The following is a 23,446-nucleotide window of genomic DNA, read 5'->3' on the forward strand; positions in this document are numbered from 1 at the left end:
GCATCTGCAGAAGAGAAGCACCACTTTGTAACGTGTTTTGTAACGTGTTGTGTAACGCTTCATTCACAGTCGCACGCGGCAGATTCTGACCATGAGAGTGATTTTCCCGATCTCTTTCCCCAGAGTGTTGTGGTACGGGAGTTCACTGCTGCCAATCACTGTGATGTCAGAGGCTTTGTTCAGCATGTACGACGCCACCTCCATCCCTGAAAGTACATGACACACTCACTACAGGCCACAAACGCTCCAGAGGATTATTTATAACACAGTCGTTTATTCTTCAAGCTCGAGCCGTCCCTAAAACATATATTTAATCTCAATATTTTTCAAAGATATGATAACTTTTTTTGTCCCACAATGGGGAAATCCCAATGTTGCAACACAGATTAGATACAGAAACAGATTAGGCACAGAAGTATAATAAAACGAAATAGAACAGATAACTTAATAAAAAAAACTCTTATTAAAAACTTTTATAAAAAGTCTTACAAAAATTCTTATAAAAAACTCTTATAAAAAACTCTTACAAAAACTCTTATAAAAAAAACTCTTATAAAAAACTCTTATTAAAAATATTACAAAAAAAACTCTTATAAAGGAAATAATACTCTTATTTACAGCTGTTATATGAAACTCTTAAAAAAAACCTCTTATATAAACTCTTATAAAAAGTTGTATAAAAACTCGTATAAAAACTCTTATAAAGGAAATAATACTCTTATTTACAGCTGTTATATGGACAGAAAATATTGCACCAGGATGATTGACATTTGGATAATGAAGGTTAAATTAAACTTTTAGATTCTGTATAGATTATTATAGCAGGAGCTCAACAGTGACAAACTTCTTGTTCCAGAAGTAATATTCATGTACAAGGAGTATTCGGTGACCATCGCAATATAAATAAACCATACCACTAAAAATTCAAATCAGTATTTCATCGTCACGGTTCTAAACTGATAAAAGCTGTACCAACAAAAGAGGTTCCCACGAGGACGATTCTGCTCCCCTCGCAGACGGCGTGGATCTGACGGGCGTCTTCTGGAGTCTCCAACATCAGCACGTTCTTCAGACTCATCCCAGGAACATCCAGAACCTTCGCTCTAAAAGCACCAGCTTTAACGTGAAGTCACACCCAAGTCGCCATTGTATATAATCATAATGAAAGTACCTGCAGCCTGTGGAGACGAGCAGCTGGTCGTAGCTCTGGACCGTCCCATTGTCGAACGTGACCGTTTTAGCCTCAGTGTCCAGAGACTTTGCCTAAAACAAAAGGAAACACCACTAATTTACTTGTTCAAGGCAAGGCAAATTTGTAGAGCACATTTCACACACGAGGCAATTCAAAGTGCTTCACACAACAGGACAAATGCATTAACATCACAAAGAAATCACAGGCCACATACATATCATACATATACATACATTCCAGACACTCTTTCCCATATTCATTTGACAATTCCAGCATGACAGGTGTCTCCGGGATGGACACATCACTTTTAGATTCTTTCCCATATCAGCGTGCTATCTGCAAACTGTTCAATACAGTTACTGACCTCAACATAAGGTTAAGGTATAGTTCATCAATCCCTCGCATTTGACCCGTATTTCAGTGCTGCTGGGGAAACCTGTCAGGCCCAAATTAGCGGAAGTGTTTGAGGATTTAAGCATGTTTTGGGTTCATCTCACCATCGTGTACATCTGGTAAAGACCCATGAATAAACTACACCAATTACTGAAAGGATTATAACACTATTCAAACAGTAAAAACATTCCTCAGTCAACTTATTTACTCCTAAAATACTTCTTAACTCCTGCACTGGTCAGAGCTGGGATTGAACCCACAACTCTCAGGTCTGTGCAGGTCACTCTAGTCCCTATGTCTGCCTACGACAACGCTGCACTCACCTCTATCTTGAGCCACACCTCGATGTCATATTTCTGATAAAACTCCATCCCCCTCAGCAGAATGCTCTCGCTCTGCACGTTCATCACCTGCAATCATGGATTATGTTGAGCGATTCCGTTGAGTTATGTGCAATCGTGCGTGTTTCTTTTGTTTTCCACCCAGACCTTGCTGAGGCGTGTTTTGTCGTACGGGAGCAGGTAATCTCGTGACACCATGATGATCCGACCGCTGTAGTTCTCTTGTCGAAGGGTTTCTGCGCAGCTCAGAGACGTGGCTCCTGTGTTCACACATTAAATATGCACAACGATTAAATATCACAACGTTTAAATATCACAACATTTCTCAATCTGCGGGCCGCACAAGCTTGAGTGACGCTTATGTGCAAATGAGCCGCCTTTCACGGTCAAGAAAATAAAAAAAAACTATTGTATTTTCCGGATTATGAGTCGCACCGGAGGATAAAATGCATAATAGAGAAGAAAAAGAACATATATAAGTTGCACTGGAGTATGAAATGTGGTTGCGAGTGTGAAAATAACAAATAATATCACATATAAGTCGCTCCGGAGTATAAGTATATGAGTATAAATATAAGTATAAGTCGCATCCCGGCCAAAACTATGAAAAAAGGTGCGTCTTATAGTCCGGAAAATACGGTATAAAACAACTACATACAACTATAAAACAACTACAAAACAACTATAAAACAACTACAAAACAACTACAAACAACTTTAAAACAACTACAAAACAACTATAAAACAACTACAAAACAACTACAAACAACTTTAAAACAACTACAAAACAACTTTAAAACAACTACAAAACAACTACAAAACAACTATAAAACAACTACAAAACAAATATAAAACAACTACAAAACAACTACAAAACAACTATAAAACAACTTTAAAACAACTACAAAACAACTATAAAACAACTACAAAACAACTACAAACAACTTTAAAACAACTACAAAACAACTTTAAAACAACTACAAAACAACTACAAAACAACTATAAAACAACTACAAAACAAATATAAAACAACTACAAAACAACTACAAAACAACTACAAAACAACTTTAAAACAACTACAAAACAACTATAAAACAACTACAAAACAACTACAAAACAACTTTAAAACAACTACAAAACAACTATAAAACAACTACAAAACAACTACAAAACAACTTTAAAACAACTACAAAACAACTACAAAACAACTTTAAAACAACTATAAAACAACTTTAAAACAACTACAAAACAACTATAAAACAACTACAAAAAAACTTTAAAACAACTACAAAACAACTTTAAAACAACTACAAAACAACTATAAAACAACTATAAAACAACTACAAAACAACTACAAAACAACTACAAAACAACTTTAAAACAACTACAAAACAAATATAAAACAACTACAAAACAACTACACGACAACTTTAAAACAACTATAAAACAACTACAAAACAACTTTAAAACAACTACAAAACAACTTTAAAACAACTACAAAACAACTACAAAACAACTACAAAACAACTACAAAACAACTTTAAAACGACTTTAAGACAGCTATAAGACACTGTGATACCTCCGCCTATGAGCAGAACTGTGTGGGCGTTTCCTGGTTCAGCTCCTCCCATGTGTTTGATCCTCTTCCCTTGTCTGATGGTCTGAGTCACAAAACACACAATGATTTATGTACAAACACTTCAATCTGTGTCTCCGTGTTATAGATCTTTACCTTTTTGTTTATGGACACATACACTTTCTTGTTTTCAATCTTGACCTTAAAACGAATGCAAAAAAGCTGTAATTAGATTTACAGATGACAAACATAGTGTTGGATAACAGTAAATAGTGTTAATATCATGTATTTTATTATAAGCAATATTTTAATGTAATTGTAGGAGCGCTCATGAAATAATAATTCAAAAACTGTGTGCAAAAATGAAAAGATTTTGGAAACAGATGAAGAATAATCTAAAGACAGGCCAGCTCATATGTAATCTACCTTTTTTATTTTTATTTTTTACCCATTTACTGTATCTATGAGTCCCCGATGTCTCACTGCAGTGAAGTGTTTGTACCTTGTGGCAGGGCAAACTGTCGATGCCGGGAAACTCCTCCACATCTCCAGTGTGAGTGTTGAAACAGGAGCCATGCCACGGACAACGCACTTTGGTCCCAGAAATCACTCCTGAACACAGACAAACAGACAAACAAACAAACAAACAAACATCATTTCAGTATCAACCACGGTCACAAATGAGAGGAATGAAAATAAGAGGAGGACAGGTCAGTGCATGTTAAAGGTGACATGTTATGCTTCTTTCGTGTATTTGGTTATGTACTCCAACATAACTAGATCATTATGTTACATTTTGTCAACTGTAAACCACAATATTAGAATAGGAATGGGTTTCTTGATTTCCGGTTTAAAACAGCAGAACTGAGAAGCTACAATGTACCTGTATAAAGCAACTTGTTTTTACTGTCGCAACATCACATATTTATAACTCTACATGTCTACACAGAGTTTGAATTTATTGAATTCTTGCAAAGAAATAAAGGGCAGTGGGAGGGCATAGGGGGTAGGTGAAACCAGAACTTTTCTGTGCACTCAGGACAGTACAGGATTACTCAAACATCATGAATCATTCAAAATACTACTCTGACTAAACTAATGATGTTATGACTTGGTTAAAAAAGTTAATTTACATAATATGTGCTCTTTACGGAGTATCGCACATTCGCTCTCATTCATACAGGACAATGGCGAGTGTAAAGCAGGTGAAGTGTCTTGCTCAATAGACACAATGGACGACTACCAAGAGAAGACAATATTATGGATTGTCTCTGTCCTGGTAAACAGTACTTTTATTTCCTGACTTTAGAATGAAAGCGATGTTGGGATCATGGGACCTCCGGAGTGAACAAACACCTGTACGTGCAGGTCATGGCGTGTTACCTTTGCTGAGCGGAGCGCCGTAGTGCGTGCACTGGTTCTCCAGAGCAGAGTATTTTCCCTCGGTCCGAGTCAGCAGCACCGTGTGGCCCCCAACCTCCACCTCCATCATCCTGAGGGCACAACATCAGGGAAACGGGTTGTTCATCTCCCCAACGGCCAGAGTTTGAAGTCGTGTTGAGCTGTTTGGCCCTGTTGTGTTTTTTTATTCATTTGAAAGGTTTTTGATTTCTACTTTTTGATACAGTTGTTCTTATTTGATTTGACTGGTTTTACTGCTTAGGACAAGTGGAGTTAAATACAGCTTTACGTTTCTTTCGTACTTGGAAACTGTTCTTGTTTATGAAGTGGACACAAACATCTGCAACTATTCGATGTGTTTGTTGTCAAGGGTCAGCACCCGTGGGCTTAGATGAGACTGTGGATGCTTGGACCAGATATATGTGGCCCGCAGCTTTTTCTACAATCACCCATAACGCCACGTTTTCGAATACTCTGGGCGTTCATTGCATAAAGACTAAGATCAGCTTACTGTCCTTCCCGGAGGTCAGACTCCAGACACACAGCCTCCGTCACCTCGTCCTGGTCTTCATCTGGATCCGACTCTAAAAGACAGGCTGAACACAGCACAAATGTGATGCAATATTCATCACAATTATTCATATACATCACAATTATTCATATGCGTCCACTAAATGAATACTACCATCAACCATGAGATACACTGTAAACTGATTATCCACTTAAAGGTGAACTGTGGAAGCATTTTTTATTTCATTGCTTAAAAAGGACTGTTTTGTGTCTTTCTGTGGAACGTTTCAGGCAAAATAACAAGGATATTTCAGATTTTCCATCAGAAAACTACACAGTGTCCATTTGAGTATGAGAAGGACAATGACTCTCATATTAAACATTGTAGTGTGGCAGGTTACTCACGTGGCTTGGTCACAGACATGTTCCTGGTTCAACCGCAGTTCCACAAATTCAAAAAATCCTTCTCTGACTCACAAAATGTCACACGGATAATAGATTTTAGAACAGAAAACCTTCTCCCATAACGAGCACTCCATCTCTGCACTTCCTATAGCAGACCAGTCATTTTTGACGCTGGATCTGCTGCTTTATCTATTTATTTTCAGTTTTTTGGGGCTGAATCGGGGCGACGCCTGTGCTCCTGTGCCGCTCGGTGTTGTCCACAGAAAAGCGCTGGTCCTTTCGTGCGGGACAAACGGCAGAGGGAGAAAAGGGCTGACGGGGCATCCGCCTCTGAATGGACCCAACAAAGACCAGGTGACAACTGCAACCAATTCATTTCAACACGTCAACTTTTAAAACGTCACGCACAAAAAAACAACAAAAAAACACGACACACGAGGAGAATAAAGCTACAGTGGTACTTTATAAAGGTAACATGCTGTGTGCAAAACGGCTTTACCTGGTTGTAGTTAAACAAAGTAAGGGACTGATCGGTGTGGAACTTGTTTACTTAAGGGCTGTGGACTCAGATGTTCATGTTACTATGTAGAAATTTGGAAAATCCTAATTATAATACCTTTAAGTCACTAAATCACATGTTTATTGGCAATGAGAATGAAAAATCTCTATTTGAATTGAGACCATACAGCAATACATTTACTACTCAATGAAATAAACACAACTGAGCTCAAGACAATAAATGTTGTGTGTAAATTAAAGAGTTTGTAAGTTTAAGAATAGCAGAAGCAGTGGTTCATAGTAACTCTATTTACAACCTGAACTACACATACGTGATTCTACTGATTTGAACAAAACATTAGACCCACATTAGACCCACTGTTTTTACTCTTTTGACTTTTTCTTTTGCTGCAGAATGAACATCCAAGACAAAATACGACCACAACATGAAGAGCAATCGTGAAAGAAACAATTATTGAAAGACCAACCATAACTTACACTGTATCTATTTATTTTCAGCGTTATTAAGCATTTCTATAAAACATTTTTTCTTTCTACATTGTATCATTAACCTCTTTAATCAAGCTAACATTTCTTCTATCGGCTTCTACATGATGAGTTTGTTGCTCTTGAAATGGCGGACCAGACTGGGCCCTTTACAGTTGGCGTTGTTGCGGAGATGTTCTTTGATTTTGGGCAGTAAAACCCTCTCGGTCCTGGCCTCTGTCTCGTAGTGTGGGCATATTCTGAGGTGCTCCGACAGCGGTGGGACGTCCCGGAAACACCAGGAGTCCACTGGAGCGAAGAAGGTGCTGAACTCCCAAATCTGAAAGACATTGTTATATCGTCTTCATAATAATCATATCGTTTGTATGGAAACATCGTCTATTACTACTATTTTTACCACTATTTACTGTTATTACTACTATTATTCTTGTTATCATACTTGGTCTGAATATTTGTCCCTTTTTTGTCCACAATCTGCTTCTTTCTTTACATTTTAGAGTTTTATTACAATTCTTGTACATTAAGAATTATTCCTATATTGTAATTTGTGAGCTATGTTATCAAAGTACTTTCCCTCGTGGATCAATAAAGTCTAGTCCAAAAAACATGACATAAAACTTTAAACAACACATAAAAGAGCATGAATCGAGGATATGAACAGGTTTTATAGTCATTGTCCAGGACTTGTCACAAACTGTGGCCATGACTTTAAATGTAAATAAACTAGTTTCATTGGACAGTCTCTGTGTAATCATCTTTCTTAAGCGGACATACCTTATGTGTCACCCTCCACTTTGCTGTCCCGTTGGAGTAGATTTTCCTGTCCCAGTGCAGGGAGACCATGCCCTTGTCCTGCAGCTGACAGGAACACACCTGCCTCATGAGGTGGGACACCAGAGCGAGCTGGGACAGAGACAGACTGTCCAGGAAACTGGTCATGTGGCACAGCACCTCGTAGGGTAGCGAGCTCAGAGAGTCTTCTCCTGCAGCGTGACGCCTGCTCCTCTGGGAGGCGCTCTGGGGAGTACTATGCGTGTCCAGAGTAATGTCCTGGGACAGAGGAGAGGATGGGTGGAGGCTGAAGCAACCCAGCTCTTCACTGCATGGAATTAGATAAATCATTATTGTTTTCACCATCAGCAATAAGAGTAAAGTTACTGAGTTTAGTCAGAAAATGTGCCAAATGCCATAGTTATACTTGCTACATAACAACGTTAGCGTACAATATTTCATAACAATTTAAATGATGCAGTAATGCACATACAACGTTCTGGGATGGACAAATTGGTATGATGCAGTGTGCTACAGTAACCAGTAGAGGGTGCCAAATTTGATGTGATTTGCATGTATGTATTCAACACGTTTTATTTTAAAAAATATATATTAATTGATACTCACTTGTAGTTGACTGTGGCATCAAAGGTGTTTGGCCTCAGCCTCCTCTGACTGTAGGTGCAGCCCAGATAAGCCAAAGGACAGCGCTGTTCAAACCAGCCGTTCACACACATGTGGATGTCACTGTGGATGTTCCTGCAAGACACAAACAGAAGGGAAACACAAGCAACTGTATGATGAGTGATTGAGTAGAAAGTTTAGAAAAAGTGCTGTTGGCATATTTTACAAACATAGGTTGGTCATCATCACTAGTATAATATTTTTTTTTTGCAGTAACAGCAAGAGCAAAACGTCTTAAGTTGTCTTTATCCCTCACTTGTAGTGCAGTCCGTACTCGCGGCGCTGGAAGCTCTGTCCGCAGAGGAAGGTGAAGGCGGAGCTGGCCTTGTGGTGCCGGCTGGTCACGCCCTCCACCTGCAGCTGGAGGTGCAGCTCAGGGGCTTTGGTCTCAGACAAGTCCAAAAGACTCGCATCACTGCGGAACGGAGTGGACAGAAAGTGGTACGTCTGCGTGCCCTCATCAATGAGCAGAGTGTCCGTGGATGCGCTCTCTGCCACCAGGTGACCGCGCTGCTCCCGCTCCAGACAGCACAGCAGGGAGGCCTGGCCCGGGAGGCCACAGGGACAGGTACTGTTATTTTACACTTGGCTTTAAGGCAGTTTAGGTAATAAGACTTTCCCCATAACTTAATCCAACAAACAATGGGTCTAAATCTGTTACTAACCAATAATCCACTATTCAAACCCAACTTCAAAGGTCACATGGACCAACAGGAATATGTTTTGTTTACTATGTCTATCATTAATTTCCTTTTTCCAGCTGTTCTTTTGCATCATTGTGACTTTCCTCACCTGTATCTCCTCCCACACGGGCATGTCCTGCAGCGTCACCTGCAGGTCGCTGGTGTCCACTGCCTTGTTCTCCCTCTTTCTACACCATGGGTTTCTGATTCGACCGGACCTGGCTTCAAAACTGGTTGGTATTTTAAATGTCCGCACGGTTATAATCTTCATGGGCTCTATGCCTGTGTAAGTGAAACACTTCTTTTGCACCATGGGACATGCAGCAGCCGGGACAGGGCCAGAGGTCTGTCTGTTCACACCTGCTGCTGATGCCCCTGAACACCCCTCATTGGACTCATCTTCCTCTGATAAAGTACTTGAACTCTTCTTCTCTGTCACAAGTGCTGTACACGCTTCTCTGCAGCCGCCCTTCTCCATACCGAACATACTAGCCTCCCAGGCCTTGTAGCTCTCCAAATACTGTGGGTCGATTCGTTGCATAGCCAGGGCCTCTCTCTCCGCTTGGGTCTGTACTACCTCTGGAGTTACCTCTGACAGCGCCTCTAAAATAGCCTCTTCCTCTTCATCATCATCGTATTTTGCAGTTTGGACATTGTACCCGTACTTGTCAAAAAGTTGCCATGTTGGTTTTGGCACAGATTTTGCCCTTTCAGCCTTTTTGAGTTTTTCTTTCTCTCTCCTCTTCTCTTCTTCTTCATCCTTTTTCTCCACTCGCTGGGTCAATTCTGGAAACAATTTTTTCATTTTCAAGGAGTGGAAAAGCCTCTCCTGGTCCTTCAAAGCCATCGCTAAATCCAAACATCCTCCTTTCACCCTTTCGCTCATCAGACTTTCATGTAACTCTGTGTTTGGATGTGAATGGGCATCTTCAGCAGGCCAACGGTTCCACTCCATGGAGCAGGAGACGACGCTGGCGGGGCAGAACTGGAGGTGCTCCGCCCGGGACGAGCGCAGCATTTGGAGCGGGCAGCCGAACTCAGCGTTGATGCAGGGGGCGCGGACGTTGGGGCAGAGCAGCAGGTGGTCCTCCTCTTTGCACAGGTGGTAGAGCGCCCCACACAGGAGGCGGCAGGTACTGAGTGGGCAGCAGACAGAGGGCTCCACCCGGGCTCTGCAGCGGCGCGTGTAGCAGGAGTCACAGTGGGCGTGGCCTCCCTTGTGACGCTCACGGGACGAGCGAGAACGGGAACTCTGAGATGTGAAATTTATTGATAGGAATTATACTCATATCACTCATATGTGAATTTTATTTGTCACAATATAGTTTAAAGTTAGTTCAGACATTTTCACAAAGTATGGCTGGCCTGGGCGATACATCAATATTTAAGCTATATCTATATAATTTGTGCAAGATATTCGTTTGGTCTTATCGTAAATATCAAGGTAATTTAATGTTGTGTCAACAGCAGCTGTGCTTTTCAGACTAGTTTCCCATCTATATTGTATTTTAAGTTTCATCTGAACTAATCTTCAGGTGAAACTTAGACAGTTAGACAACAAATAGATTAAAAGGAAAAGGCTATTATCAGTATAAAACATATATAAATATTAGCGTTCTCAGACTAGACTTTTCGGATAAGAATCGAAACGTCTTGAAGTTCAAAATAGTGTCTAGCTGACTACAACTGAATCTTTGTCTACGATGGAACACTCCGGGGCGAATGAGGAATTACACAAACCTATTAAACAATGTTGAGATATTTACCTTACATTGAGATAAAAGACGATAATGATTTTCGTCCCTATTGCCCCGCCCTAACACAAAATAAGCTTTTACGAAATTTCCCCATGTGTGGACATTAAAGGATTATCTTATCTTATCTTATCTTTTACCCTCACAGTTTACTACAGGTCACTTTTTGTATAACTCAGTGGCCATTTTGAATACGTCATCATCACGGTTATACATAAGAGTTACATAGAGTTATGTATCGCTCTAACTCTAAACCACATGTGACTTTAAATCTGACAGATATGACTTTAAATATTACAACTGGAGGTAAAGTCATACATTCTTTAAATATTACAACTGGAGGTAACTTCATACATTCACTGTTCAAACCTTTTTTTTGAAACTTTATGATTAGTAATTCATATAATTCTACCTGTATTTGTACAAGTAGATGGTAAAGAAACATGCAAACATGCTGTTGGAAACCATCTTGACATAATATAATTTACATAACATGACTTGCACCACAAAATGTACTTTATGCCCGTCTTTTACACAGTATACTGCAATATTACCAAGTAGATCCTACCATTTCAAGCCCATCCATTTGTCCCGCTCGAGTGACACTGCCGTCGATCTGCTGTGGGGGATGAACTGATTTTTAAAAAGCAGTTTGTTTGTAAGACTCTATGCGTCTAAGGGACACAGACTCCCCTTGTGACTGCACTTAAAATGTGTGTCAGTTAAAAATAGTGTCGCACTGACCATGAAATGTTACACAGGTGCTGTCCAACATGGCTAGTGTTACGAGCCCAGGACACTTACATCAGACGGACTTCAAGTTATGAGTGGTTTAGTTAAGCAGATTAACAGATATACTGGCACGTTTTTGAATATCAGATGGAAAGGGGTTTCTGCTTGGAGAGTCTTGGCTAATCTGAACCTTTTTCAGAGCTCCAGGGACGGATAACGTCTCCTTGCGCTTGGGTAAGAATTATACTTGAAACGTTTGTGTAACTGTAAGTTGTATTGATGCAACTACAGTGCGTATTTTCCTGTGAACAGCCATGTTATAGACCTTCAATCTGCATGTCACTGTCTATGAACAAGCTCAAATGTACTTCTATATCCTCATATTTGAATGAATTATCTGTATATCTAATAGCTGCATGTCTGAATGCTATAAACTAAACAAGCTTAGGTCTTTTACCATGGCAACAGAAGAGAAGGTGTTACATGCATCACTGTGTGGACCATTTTGTTTACAGTGTTTTTTCATTTTGCAGAATTTACTGAAGTCAAAAACCTTCAACTATGGTGAGTTGAATATTTTACAAAGTTTCATTGATTTTCCAAAACTGTTTCCTTCCTGATATAGTTTTTTCCTTTCTTTTCTTTTTCTTTCAAAAAACAAATATTAGTATATTTGACTAATAGAAATATTAGTCAAAGACGACTCAAGGTAACACAAAATGCAGTTTTTAAATTAAGCGTTTCATTATTAAGGGATAACAAAATCCCAGCGCACATGGCCCTGTGTGAAAAAGTAATTGCCCCTAAACCTAATAACTGGTCGTCCACCTTTAGCAGCAACAACTGCAATCACGCGCTTGCAATGAGTCTATTACAGCGTTGGGAGGAATTCTGGCACACTCATCTTTGCAGATTTGGTTTTAGTTCAGCCACATTGAAGGTTTTCGAGCATGAACAGTCTTTTAAGATCAGGACTTTTATTACCTCTCTAAACTCTTTAGACTGCTGTTGCTGTTGAATCCATGTTCTCTTCAGCTTGAGTTCACAAACAGATGGCTGGACTTTCTGCTTCAGAATTTGTTGGTAGACAGCAGAATTCATGGTTCCATTTATCGCAGTCTTCAAAGTCCTGAAGCCCCAGATCTTCACTCCACCACCACCACCACCATATGTTACTGTTGGTATGTTGGTAATGGGACACACACATTCTAAAAAGCCCCACTTTTGTATTGAGTATTTGAGTACTTTCCCAAAAGTCTTTGAGTTGAGCCTTGATATTCTTTTTGCTCAGCAGTGGTTTGCTCTGCCGTGTCTTTCTCATGGTGGAGACATGAACACTGACCTTAATGAGGCAAGTGCAGTCTGCAGTTCTTTGGTTGTTGTTGTGAGGTCTTTTGTGACCTCTTGTATGAGTTGTTGCTGTGCTCTTGGGGTTATTTTTGGTCGGCCAGACACTCCTGGGAAGGTTCATCACTGTTCCACTGTTGGATTAATGGAGTCCCAAATCTTTAGGCTTTATAACCTTTTCCAGACTTCCAGTTTACTTCACTTTGTACGGCAGGTCCTATTTAAGTCATGTCTTGACACCTTGACAACATGTGTGGCAATAATCAGCCCGGGGCGTGGCCAGAGAAACTGAACTTAGGTGTGATAAACCACAGTTAAGTTATGTTTTAACAGGGGGCAAGCAAACTTTTGAACACAGGGCCATGTAGGTTTGGATTTTGGTTTCTTAATAATAAAAACCTTCATTTAAAAACTGCATGTTGTGTGACAAACTAAGAAATGAGGAAGGGGCCAAACACCTTTTCACGCCTCTGTGCATAATGAGACAGTTACTACAGTTTTGTCCACAATAATTGTCTTGTTTTCATTCAGTTTCTCAATACTGGAAGAAAACAGTATTAAAACAGTTAATGTCGTCGCAATACAGTTGAATAAAATCGTGTGTATATTGATAATCAATTACCATAAAAATAATTTAAGAAACATTTGTCTTTCTTCTTCTGAGACCTAAAACATATGGTAATGGTATGGATACACTCATTTATTGTGATACGTATCGAATTGTGAGAAAACGGTGTGATTATATTGAATTTACTACATAACCTGTCATCATTGTTATCACAGTTTTAATAAGGTTTTGTGATTTATATTTTAGATTTACAGACTTTGGCAGAATGAGTGCCAATGTCTCATAAAACAATCCAATTTATTTTTTATATTACATCGTTGCAATTACAAAATATTTGATGAATCGCCCTAAATGAAACCCTCTTGAACCTTTCCCTCAGAGTTCCCGCTCTCGCTCGTCCCGTGAGCGCCATAAAGGAGGCCACGCCCACTGCGACTCCTGCTACACGCGCCGCTGCAGAGCCCGGGTGGAGCCCTCTGTCTGCTGCCCGCTCAGTACCTGCCGCCTCCTGTGTGGGGCGCTCTACCACCTGTGCAAAGAGGAGGACCACCTGCTGCTCTGCCCCAACGTCCGCGCCCCCTGCATCAACGCTGAGTTCGGCTGCCCGCTCCAAATGCTGCGCTCGTCCCGGGCGGAGCATCTCCAATTCTGCCCCGCCAGCGTCGTCTCCTGCTCCATGGAGTGGCTGAGGTGGCTCGAAGATGAGACCAACCCAAACAGCTTCTTGGCGTTACAAGAGAATCTGTTGAAGGAGAGATGTGAGGAGCGTGAGGAGCGTGAGGAGGCGCTGGACGTCAGTTTGGCCTTGGTGGATCAGTCAGAGTTGTATTCGCGACTGAAAATGAAGCCGCTTTACCCAGAGCTGATGGAAGAGGAGGAGGAGGAAGAGGAGAAGAAAGAGGGGAGCGCAGTAGGAGGGACTCTGAGCGGAGAGGCTGAAGAAGAGCAAGGTGAGGCTTTTCTGTGGCTGATCACCAATATTTTATTAACCTCAAACTATTCTCTAAACTTTACTTCTCTAAAGCACATGTGAAATGACCTTTTATAAAAAACACAGTAGTATTATTAATTAGTTAAAAATACACTTTATTCGTACATTTTCTCTAAATAGAAGCCTTTAGTCATATTTCAACCTTTATTTGGTTGATAATGTACGACAAAATAAACCTTTGACTAGTTGACTAATAAAAATAAATATTGCTGACATAAACAATGGTAAATCAGTCTTCATATTAGTTTTACGTTAATTGTCAACTTAAAAATGTATCTCACGTCACTGAATCAGAATGGATTTGTTCATACTGCACTTAACAAACTTGACAAGCCCCTCAACAAAATGTGGATGGGTTCTCAATCACACACTCACACAATCACACACACACACACACACACACACACACACACACAATCACACACACACACACACACACACATACTCACAGACCACAATCACACAGATAAGGCGGGTCAAGTACTGCCCAAGGTCACAACGAGTTGGATAGACCTGGATTCGACACAGACACTGCTCAAACACTCATTCTGTGGCTTCATCCACATTGAACTGTACAAAAAACGTCATCATAGTTCATACAAAAAATCATACTCTGATCAAGGTGAAAGCTGTATTTCCATTATGACAATATTTAATTCTCTTTCCTCCTACAGGGTCGCCTTTGTGTGAATCTGTCAGTGCAGAGGAACCAGTCAACATGTCCCGGAGCCAGATGTTGGGCCTCACGAAAGGGAGGAGCAGCATTATGGACATGATGTTTGGGATGGAGCGTGGGGCGTGCGCTGTGGCCGAGTCCAAACAAGACCACCCGACACAGAAGGACAAAACAGGAGCCAAAGAAAGGGACGGAAAACAAACTGCAGGGGTAAAAAGTGAGCCGAACGACACAGAGAATCATGAAGCTGAGGTGGACACCAGTAAAACAGGACACGCCCCGTGGCAACAGGGGGTGCTAGAGAGACTGGGGAAGGACCTGACCCCTCAGGAGTATAACATGTACATCGTGCACCATGGGCGGATGCTGATGGCATTCGGGCACATCCAGGCCTGCACTCCGAGAGAGAAGGACTTTGTCTACGGCAGTCTGGAGCCCATTCCAGTCCAGACACTTCGCTCCTTCAAGGTACAGATTCAGTCTTAAGGTTTTGTTCTAGTCAATCACATCTGTCATTTCAAGAGTAAACAGCTAGTGATGGGCTATACCAGTGAGTTTTGTGTTAAAATGCATTGAAACTCATTGTGTTCGCTCTGCCTCAGCTTAAGTTAATTTAAAAGTAAATATAGGTGCAGAAAACCTTAAATATTAACACGAGTATCGATACATTTCAACGCCTTTGTCAGTATCGATATATTGATATTTGGGATCACAATTAACAGCAAGAATTGATAGCAAAGAGAGAAGAGGTGGTTGTGCAATGAACTATTACTGAACTAATAGAAATGTAACCATGGTGTTGTTTCCATGTTTGTCCCTCTCCTTGCCTCAGGTCCCAGACAGTTATCACTACAGAAGCAGAGTTCATTTGTACGAGAACACGGTTCGAGCTCTGACCGAGGCTCGGGAGACAGACACCTCAGACCTGAGCTCCTCTGAGGACCAGTGGTTCAGCGACGAGGCCAAAATCACACTACTGGGATACGCCGAGATGGAGGTCATGGGCCACAAGGTGAAGGATGAATGAAAGCGCTGGCAAAATGTGTACAATCACATTTAGGCAAGAAATAATGGCTTTAAACGTCAGAATTATAGTGATACATTTTCAATCATCCTCCATTTACTTTCAAATAGAAGTCACATGTGGTAATGAGATATGGATCATGATCACTGATTATATTATATTATCTGATTGTAATTTCAGTTGCAGGTAAGCCAATGAAAAATGTGCATACAACTGATGTAAATAAGAGTGTTTACTTTACCATTATTATTATTAGTATTATTTATGCCAGCTATTTTTATTTTTTTATTTTTATTTATTTATTTTTGTTTTATTTTTAATTTTTATATTTATTTTTATTTTTTTTTATTTTTTTATTTTTATTTTTATTTTTTCTACCCTCCATTCCCAATGAAGATATGAGAGGACCTGTTTACAGGAGTTTTGTTAATAAGAGTTTTTCTTTTTGTTTATAAGAGTTCTATTAAAAATGTTTTTTAAACCTATAAGTTATCCGTCCTTTCCCCCTGTACCTACTGCGTTGTAACACCAAAATATCCCCATGTGTGGACATTAAAGGCATATCTTATCTTTTCGTAAGCTACATGCATTGATGGATGAACTTTTATGAATGAAGCCATTCCAATGCTCCTTTTAGACCTGAAAATGAATCATTATGGCATCACAAACCCTTGGTTGTAGATCTGCGAGCTGAAGGCTGCAGACGGACTCTACGTGGACGAGGGCACGCAGACGTATTCCTTCCGCTCGGCTCCGTTCACGTCGCAGACCAAACTCTCCGACACCGTGGCAGACACAGACGGACCGCCCAGACTTCTCCTGCAGCTTCAGGCCGAGTCGGTGAACAGCAGGAACAACCGAGTGAGCGCCTTCGCCTTCGTCTGCGGACACGTCTTCCACCGCAGGGAATTCCCCACTCACGTCAGGTAGCAATCAGTTTATGTTTGTAGAGTAGAAGTCACACTAAAAGCAATTTAAAGTGATTTACAACCATTAAAATACATTAAAATCACAATACAACAAAAGTGAATCAGTCAATCAGCTAATATTAATATATTAGCTGATTGACTTCAATTTCAATTGTATGTTTTATTTCTGATATTGTGTGTCCATGGTATTTGAAGTAGATTAACACAAAATCTAATGATGTAATAACTGCTTTGGATCAAGGAAGAATTACTCAACACCTTTATTTAAAATCAGCATTTAATTTTGCAGTTTTTTGAATGTCAATTGTCATTATTTTTCAAGCCAATGAAAACCAAGAATACCAAACAAAAGCTATTCTGTTTTATTCTGTATTCTCATGCTTCTCTTTTGGTCAAACCATGATCTGTTTAAATGTGCTTTCTCCTTGTTACTGTGGCACTCCAGTGATTCTCTTTTGTGCCACAGGAATGTCCACTGTGATATTCAAACTGGGCTCAGCGGTTGGTTTGAACAGAGATGTCCTTTGTCTTATCTGGGATGCACTTACAGCTACAAGAGGTTTCAGCCATCAACACACAAAGCCACTGTCACCTACAAGTACGAATAAAACAACAACTAACTACAAGAAAATGACATAATGCACAGTGATTTATGCACGACTGAAAATGTTTGGTGTAAGGATAATATTTCAGTTCTACTTTCAATTGAATGGGTTTGTAGCAATGTAAAGATAAAGTTTAGAGTGTTAACTTTCATTTATTCTCAGATTTTGTGGTATATTTACTTGTGAATATATTGATTTCCCTTATCAGCCAGGATCTGAAGACGTTTAACCTCCGCCCTGCTCCTGTCTGCCCTCTATGGAACCACTCTGAAACTGCAGGAGAAGACCCTCTGAGCGCGCTGCCCTTCGAGGTGCTGTGTCACGTGGCCAGTTTCCTGGACAGTCTGTCTCTGTCCCAGCTCGCTCTGGTGTCCCAGCTCATGAGGCAGGTGTGTTCCTCTCAGCTGGAGGACAAGGGCATGGTCTCCCTGCACTGGGACAGGACGAGCAGCAAGCGGGGCAGGAGCCAGTGGACGGCTAAACCTGTGAGTTTGACCAAAATGAGATGTGAAAGTCTGTTCTAAATCCTTATCTAACGTCCCTGTCTGTGTCGTGCAGGTTTGGGAGTTCAGTCGCCTCTTTTCCAAAGTGGATTCTTGGGAGTTTTCAGAAATCTCTTCCATCTCATCTCATCTAAAAGTCTGTCCATTTTACGAGCGGCATGTCCACAGCGCTCGTGTCCTTCTGCCCTGTCTGAGCACGAAACAGAAGAACAACACACAAAAAGCATCTCTGGTCAACCTCTTCACCAAAAACAAGACATTATAATAAAAGTCTACGTTCTGTTTTGTAGTGAGCGGTGGACAGGAACCAAGTCCAAAAGTAAAAGTACTTTCATTTTCAATTCAATTTATATTTGTAACGCCCAAAACCACAACAGCAGTTGCCACAGTTGCCTTTACTGAAGTACATTTTACACAAAAGTATCTGTTCTATCTACTTCACTACTTGTTTCTTATAGTTTGGGACCTGCTGAAATGCTGAGGGGTTTTTAAGGAAGTTCATGGTGACATCTTGCCTGAACGTGTTGCGTTAAAGTAATTCTGATGACCAAAAAACTGCATATTTGACTCTTACATTGTTATTTAATTGACTCAAAATCTGTGTGAAATACTTGGGTACGTAGATTTTGATGTGATACTTACAGTAACAAAATTGCTCACTTCCTCCACCACTTTTTGTTTGAATTTCCTAAAAGAGCACTTTCTCTTGGACGTGTCATAGAAATTTGCTTCACTGCTGTTTCCTGTAGTAATACAAATGCAATATCATGTTATTAAGTATGTTGCATTGAAAAATAAATACATTTTAAGAGTTGATATATTTCTTTATCTGTTGCACCTAAAAAAAACTATGGTCTCTAAAAACCACACATACCAATCTAGAATAACTATCTAGCAGCACAGATACAAAAATGGGTCATTGGGTAATGCATTCAAAATGATAAAAATAATAATAATAATAATAATAAAATAGCAAACATGTATCTTTCAGCAATAAATAAAACCATGGCCACACATTAAACTAGAACAACTGTCCCTTTAAAAGCTCAGATCAGAACAATCAGCTGATGTCCCCTATCCCGGAGCCCCGCCCCCTCGCGCCCGAGCAGCTGTTTGGACGCAGCAGACGCACGTACGACCAGAAGGTTACGAGGAGGTGATTTCTCCCTAATCCTCCTCTGCCAAACACAAACACAAAGCAGCAGCATCAGAAGCTCTTTCACAGCAGAAGATCTCGCGTCGTTTACGGTCGTTTTGCATCGGGCTTTTGTCTCATCGAGGACAGAGGCGCCGGAGCGAGACGAGCATCCATGAGAGCTGGAGGCAGGACACGGCTGCACGTTCAGGGTAGGCCACTGTCACCGCGGACAGAGACACGGACAGAGAGGATGGACATCACGCTGCAACACGATAACGACTGGCTCATTATTAGGACTGGACTGGGCCGGTGCATGAGACGATGGTTTTATTGTGCATATGCAGAGCTGCTCCTGTGTTTTCTTGTGCTTTCTCCTGCTGTGATTGTCTGCTCCGGTTTTTCCGCGTGCATTACGGATATTATTGGCGTGTGCAGGTCGTTGTGAGAGCGCAGAGCCATGGCCGCCGCGGGCAGGCTGGAGCAGCAAGTGGCCACTGTGGAGCGGGGCATCGCCTTCCTGAAGCAGGAGCACCTGGTGATGCTGACCGACCTGCAGCTGGAGATCTCCAACCTGAAGAGACGCTGCCACGGTCAGTCTGGTGACCAGTGCTGGAGCAGCAGCCAGTGCAAAGCAGTGTTTACATGCACACAAATCTGGTCATTGTCGGATTTCTGGAGATATCAGATTATTGTTGTCATGTAGACAGTTACAGTTGTTGTGAGTAATCTGATTTATTTCGGATTGTTCACACCTCTGCAGGTTTTGACAGGGAAACTGTGCCAAAAGGGACAAACCAATGAAACAAAAATGTGCAAGTTGAAAGGGTTAATTTTATTTATTTAAATTAATTGTACTTTGTCATCCAAATGAAAACTCTACATAATTAATTGACACATGTCCGGAGGTTTGTCATGATCATATTTATCTTGTGCATGTGAACACATCAGAAATCTGATCACATTTTGAGGATATTTGATTATTCTGGATTTTCTCCTGGACAAGTAAATGAACATGTGATATTGAAATCCCAGAGTGGCCTAGAGTCCAGCACTTTTACTCACAGTTCAACAGTCCTGTAGAAGTGGGTCTTTAATGGGGGCCCATGTGAGCTTAAGCTTTAGCCCCCAAAATACTTTCAGACCTGAGTGGAATATTGAATATTATTTTCATTGTGGTCTTGTAGACAGCATAAAGTCAAGAATATTCTTCTATTGAGCTGATTGGTTACTTTGCTTATTACTTTGATATTTTTCTTATCCATAGATACTATATAATGTCATTATTATGTCTATAATGTTATTCTTTACGATAGATACGGTACCGTGTTCTGTAGAAACTGTTCAAACCCTCAAACTGTGACACTACTTCCATCATCCACTTTTGTCAAGATCTTGTGTAGTATTTAAATACTCTTTTAAAGCTGTTGTCTTTGTCTTTGCAGAGTTGGGCTGTGAGCTGGATTCCAGGTTTCCTGACAGAAATCCTGCAGGTATCAAATGATATGAGAAAAAAGAGGAAGTCTAAAGCCGCACGGTCATTGTCACAGTGAGATTGTCTTTCATTCAGATCACATCAGGGCTAAGGTTACAAGAGACTCAAAGACAGAGCTGCATTGCAAAAACACAAATACATATAGAAAGAATGCTAAAGTTCTCCTTATGAGCAGATCGTGAAGCATTGTTTCATTTGATTTGTGAGTTATGAAGCTGAAACATATTCTCAGTACAATATACTATACTATAGTTTAGTATAATATTTATAGTGCTAGTACAGGGCCTGAGACGGATGGTTTGACTTCCACAGTTAAAATGAAAGATCAATGATGAAAACAATTACATGTCCTAATCTTCTTGCAGATATTCACCTTATATCTTTTGCATCATTGTGGGGAGGCTAACATTTTCCTTAAGATACTAAATGAGCCTATTATAATTGTCATATTACAGAGGTTTTATTATATGTAGCGTTAAATAACAACACTTTTTTCATGTTGGCTCCTCTGATCTACTATTTTAGTGTGTTTAGTCTTTAACTGTTATTTATCCATATGTCCTAAATGATTCCGGAACCTTTTGAAACGTTTTACTCGTGTCTATCTTCCAGAGGAGGAGGCAGAACTGGCGGCCCGTTGCGAGGCAGTGGAGCGCCTCCTGGAGGACCAGCGCTCGATGACACTGGTGGCCCGCCGCGATCTGCGATCCGGACGGGCCAGAGTGTCCGCGCTGGGACGAAGCCTCCGGGAAGAGGAGCGGTGTTTCCTGGAGGAGCTGAAGCGCAGAAGCCATAAGATCACACTGATGAACAGGGAGCTCCAGCGACAGGACACGGCCACGTCCTCGCTCTGTCAGGAACTCCACAGCGCCAGGTTAAAACTGTTCCAACAAAAACAGGGCGAGGAGGGCGGGGCCGTGGGGACCGAGGAAACGCCCAAAGACCAACAGGAAGTAGAACAAGAAGAGGACGACGAAGACGATTACGAAGACGACAGCTCTGACTGGCTCTTATCCCCGCCTCCTCCCGAGTCTCCCGGCCAATCAGAGCTCAGGGTCCAGCGCAGCAGATTGAGCATCAGGGAAGAGCGGGTCCGAGCGTGTGTCCCGCGGGAGAGGGTCACGTCCCCCCAAAGACCCCTCCCCATGCCCGACCCCGCCCTCTTCCTGGTCCCACTGAGGTACCGGATGCTGCGACTGAACCGGCCAATCAGAGAGCAGGCGAGGGATCAGCTGGATGACGAGTGGGAGGACATAGATGAGGGTGGGGTGCACAGCCGAGTGGACATGGGTGCGGGGGAGGGAGAGACTGCCCTGTGAATGTCAGTGATTAGGGGGGAGAAAAGTGGTCTTCCATTGACAAAACCAGCACCAAATGACCCCTGGGAACGAGAATAGTGGGAATAATGGAAATGCGAGCGACGTAGCCGTGGCTGTCTGTAGACGTGAGTTAGGCCGTGTTTGAAATGGCATACAGACATTATTATTTACAAGAAGTTATTGATGCGTTCATGTAAAAAAATACAAATTATGGCAAAACATAAGGGGCTTAGGTTGGGCGATATGACAAGAAATTAATAGCTCAACTTTCTATGAGCCGAGGTAATGAATTATTTAGATTTGATCCCAATTCATGTCCTTTTTTTTTTATTTTTTTTTTAATTTTTTTTAAATATTCACTTTACAGTATATTTTTAAACTCACAGCTACTTCTGAGAATGTTTGCATAGAGCTGCAGAAAAACAGAACATGTGGAATTATCGCTAAATGTCTAAATTTCAGGTTTAGCTCATTTTATATTGTCACATCAGCATCACTTCAATTAGAAGCTAATTAAGTCATCTCTAGACTCAAACTGTTTAAATGTTTCTTCTCAAATTGGCGCATTGCAGTGCGAGGAAATCTGTGTGAAATTCATTTTATTTATTTGTTTTGTCTTGTTTTACCAGATAAATAAAGCCTTTTAAATGACATTAGATTTAATGCAGTTTACAAAGGCGAGCTAAGCTGATTAAAAGAGGGTTAACACACAATTAGCAAATGTACATTAACAAATACAAGTACCAGATTAAAACAACAACTACAGTACAGTTCATACTAGTGACAATATTACTCAAGTATTTTGAAATGTTTACATAAATGGTTAGTTTAATTTCATGATTTTGATAGTGCAAATCAACTAACAGAACTACTAACATTTGTACAAGCGTATAACTTCCAATATAACAATATATAACGTATAACAATCCCAGGACAATATGTGTTGATGAATATTCAAGCGTCCCATCTCAGATATTAAAGTAGTATTATTTATGTAGGCAACGATGTGTAAGACGGCTACTGTATGCCACTTCAAATAGGCTTTGTCAGAAATAGTTAGTTTCACTGAGGTGTGCACTTAAAAACGTGTATTGTACAATTGTGTCCAACTGATTGTCTTGGCACGTAGTTGGGTGAAGATGCAGCTGAATTGGTGGAAAGTGCGGTCATGAATACTAAAACGGTCTCCTGATTGTTCCTGGTTTGAACAGGGCCTCACTGTTGGACTGAGTTCTTGGGACAAACGTCCAGGAGTTGGACACACAGCTTTTGTCGTAGCTCCCAGATTTAAAGCGATGCCTCTGTGTCCGTCCTCCTGCTTGTCGCTGCACTACTGTGTCCCAGCTTTACACCCACTGTAGACGGCTTACTGACATTTTGTATCATTTGCACTTTATTAAACTCATGC

The 23,446-nt window shown here is 40.8% G+C and overlaps 4 protein-coding genes across 5 annotated transcripts in view; 2 read left to right on the forward strand and 2 right to left on the reverse strand.

Moving 5' to 3' along the window:
* aifm5 (apoptosis inducing factor mitochondria associated 5) overlaps window positions 1-5,983 on the reverse strand; it is a 10,441-nt gene extending 4,458 nt beyond the window's left edge. Inside the window, exons 1-12 of the mRNA XM_072445796.1 lie at window positions 5,818-5,983; window positions 5,414-5,498; window positions 4,885-4,994; window positions 4,004-4,113; window positions 3,658-3,702; window positions 3,505-3,586; window positions 2,074-2,186; window positions 1,909-1,995; window positions 1,172-1,263; window positions 973-1,103; window positions 91-206; window positions 1-4 (exon numbers count right to left, since the gene is read on the reverse strand). The exon at window positions 1-4 is cut by the window's left edge and continues 68 nt beyond it. Of these exons, the coding sequence (XP_072301897.1) occupies window positions 1-4; window positions 91-206; window positions 973-1,103; window positions 1,172-1,263; window positions 1,909-1,995; window positions 2,074-2,186; window positions 3,505-3,586; window positions 3,658-3,702; window positions 4,004-4,113; window positions 4,885-4,994; window positions 5,414-5,498; window positions 5,818-5,836 (994 nt within the window). The 5' untranslated portion in view covers window positions 5,837-5,983. The remainder of the gene's footprint in view (window positions 5-90; window positions 207-972; window positions 1,104-1,171; window positions 1,264-1,908; window positions 1,996-2,073; window positions 2,187-3,504; window positions 3,587-3,657; window positions 3,703-4,003; window positions 4,114-4,884; window positions 4,995-5,413; window positions 5,499-5,817) is intronic.
* Window positions 5,984-6,684: 701 nt separating this feature from the next.
* Window positions 6,685-11,413, reverse strand: LOC140360548 (F-box only protein 40-like). Its single transcript, XM_072445791.1, has 6 exons — window positions 11,283-11,413; window positions 9,070-10,212; window positions 8,534-8,820; window positions 8,221-8,352; window positions 7,597-7,921; window positions 6,685-7,141 (listed from the first exon to the last, which is right to left on the reverse strand). Exons 1-6 carry the CDS (start codon window positions 11,298-11,300, stop codon window positions 6,923-6,925), a joined length of 2,124 nt encoding a protein of 707 aa, XP_072301892.1. The 5' UTR covers window positions 11,301-11,413; the 3' UTR covers window positions 6,685-6,922.
* A 76-nt stretch (window positions 11,414-11,489) lies between these two features.
* Window positions 11,490-18,359, forward strand: LOC140360549 (F-box only protein 40-like). 2 transcript variants are annotated; one of them, XM_072445793.1, is made up of 9 exons: window positions 11,490-11,680; window positions 11,980-12,010; window positions 13,741-14,311; window positions 15,027-15,496; window positions 15,861-16,040; window positions 16,734-16,978; window positions 17,448-17,579; window positions 17,795-18,071; window positions 18,145-18,359. In XM_072445793.1, exons 2-9 carry the CDS (start codon window positions 12,008-12,010, stop codon window positions 18,352-18,354), a joined length of 2,088 nt encoding a protein of 695 aa, XP_072301894.1. In that variant the 5' UTR covers window positions 11,490-11,680; window positions 11,980-12,007; the 3' UTR covers window positions 18,355-18,359. The 2 variants fall into 2 exon arrangements, with proteins under 2 accessions (XP_072301894.1, XP_072301893.1); XM_072445792.1 differs by lacking the exons at window positions 11,490-11,680; window positions 11,980-12,010 and adding an exon at window positions 13,420-13,477.
* A 1,276-nt stretch (window positions 18,360-19,635) lies between these two features.
* On the forward strand, window positions 19,636-22,226 carry LOC140360551 (coiled-coil domain-containing protein 92-like). Its single transcript, XM_072445797.1, has 3 exons — window positions 19,636-19,817; window positions 20,670-20,717; window positions 21,332-22,226. Exons 1-3 carry the CDS (start codon window positions 19,685-19,687, stop codon window positions 22,036-22,038), a joined length of 888 nt encoding a protein of 295 aa, XP_072301898.1. The 5' UTR covers window positions 19,636-19,684; the 3' UTR covers window positions 22,039-22,226.
* The last annotated feature ends 1,220 nt before the right edge of the window (window positions 22,227-23,446 follow it).

This window comes from Eucyclogobius newberryi, unplaced genomic scaffold (genome assembly GCF_026437365.1).
Source record: "Eucyclogobius newberryi isolate DKJ021-1_F unplaced genomic scaffold, fEucNew1.0.hap1 SCAF_15, whole genome shotgun sequence".
Lineage (NCBI taxonomy): Eukaryota > Metazoa > Chordata > Actinopteri > Gobiiformes > Gobiidae > Eucyclogobius > Eucyclogobius newberryi.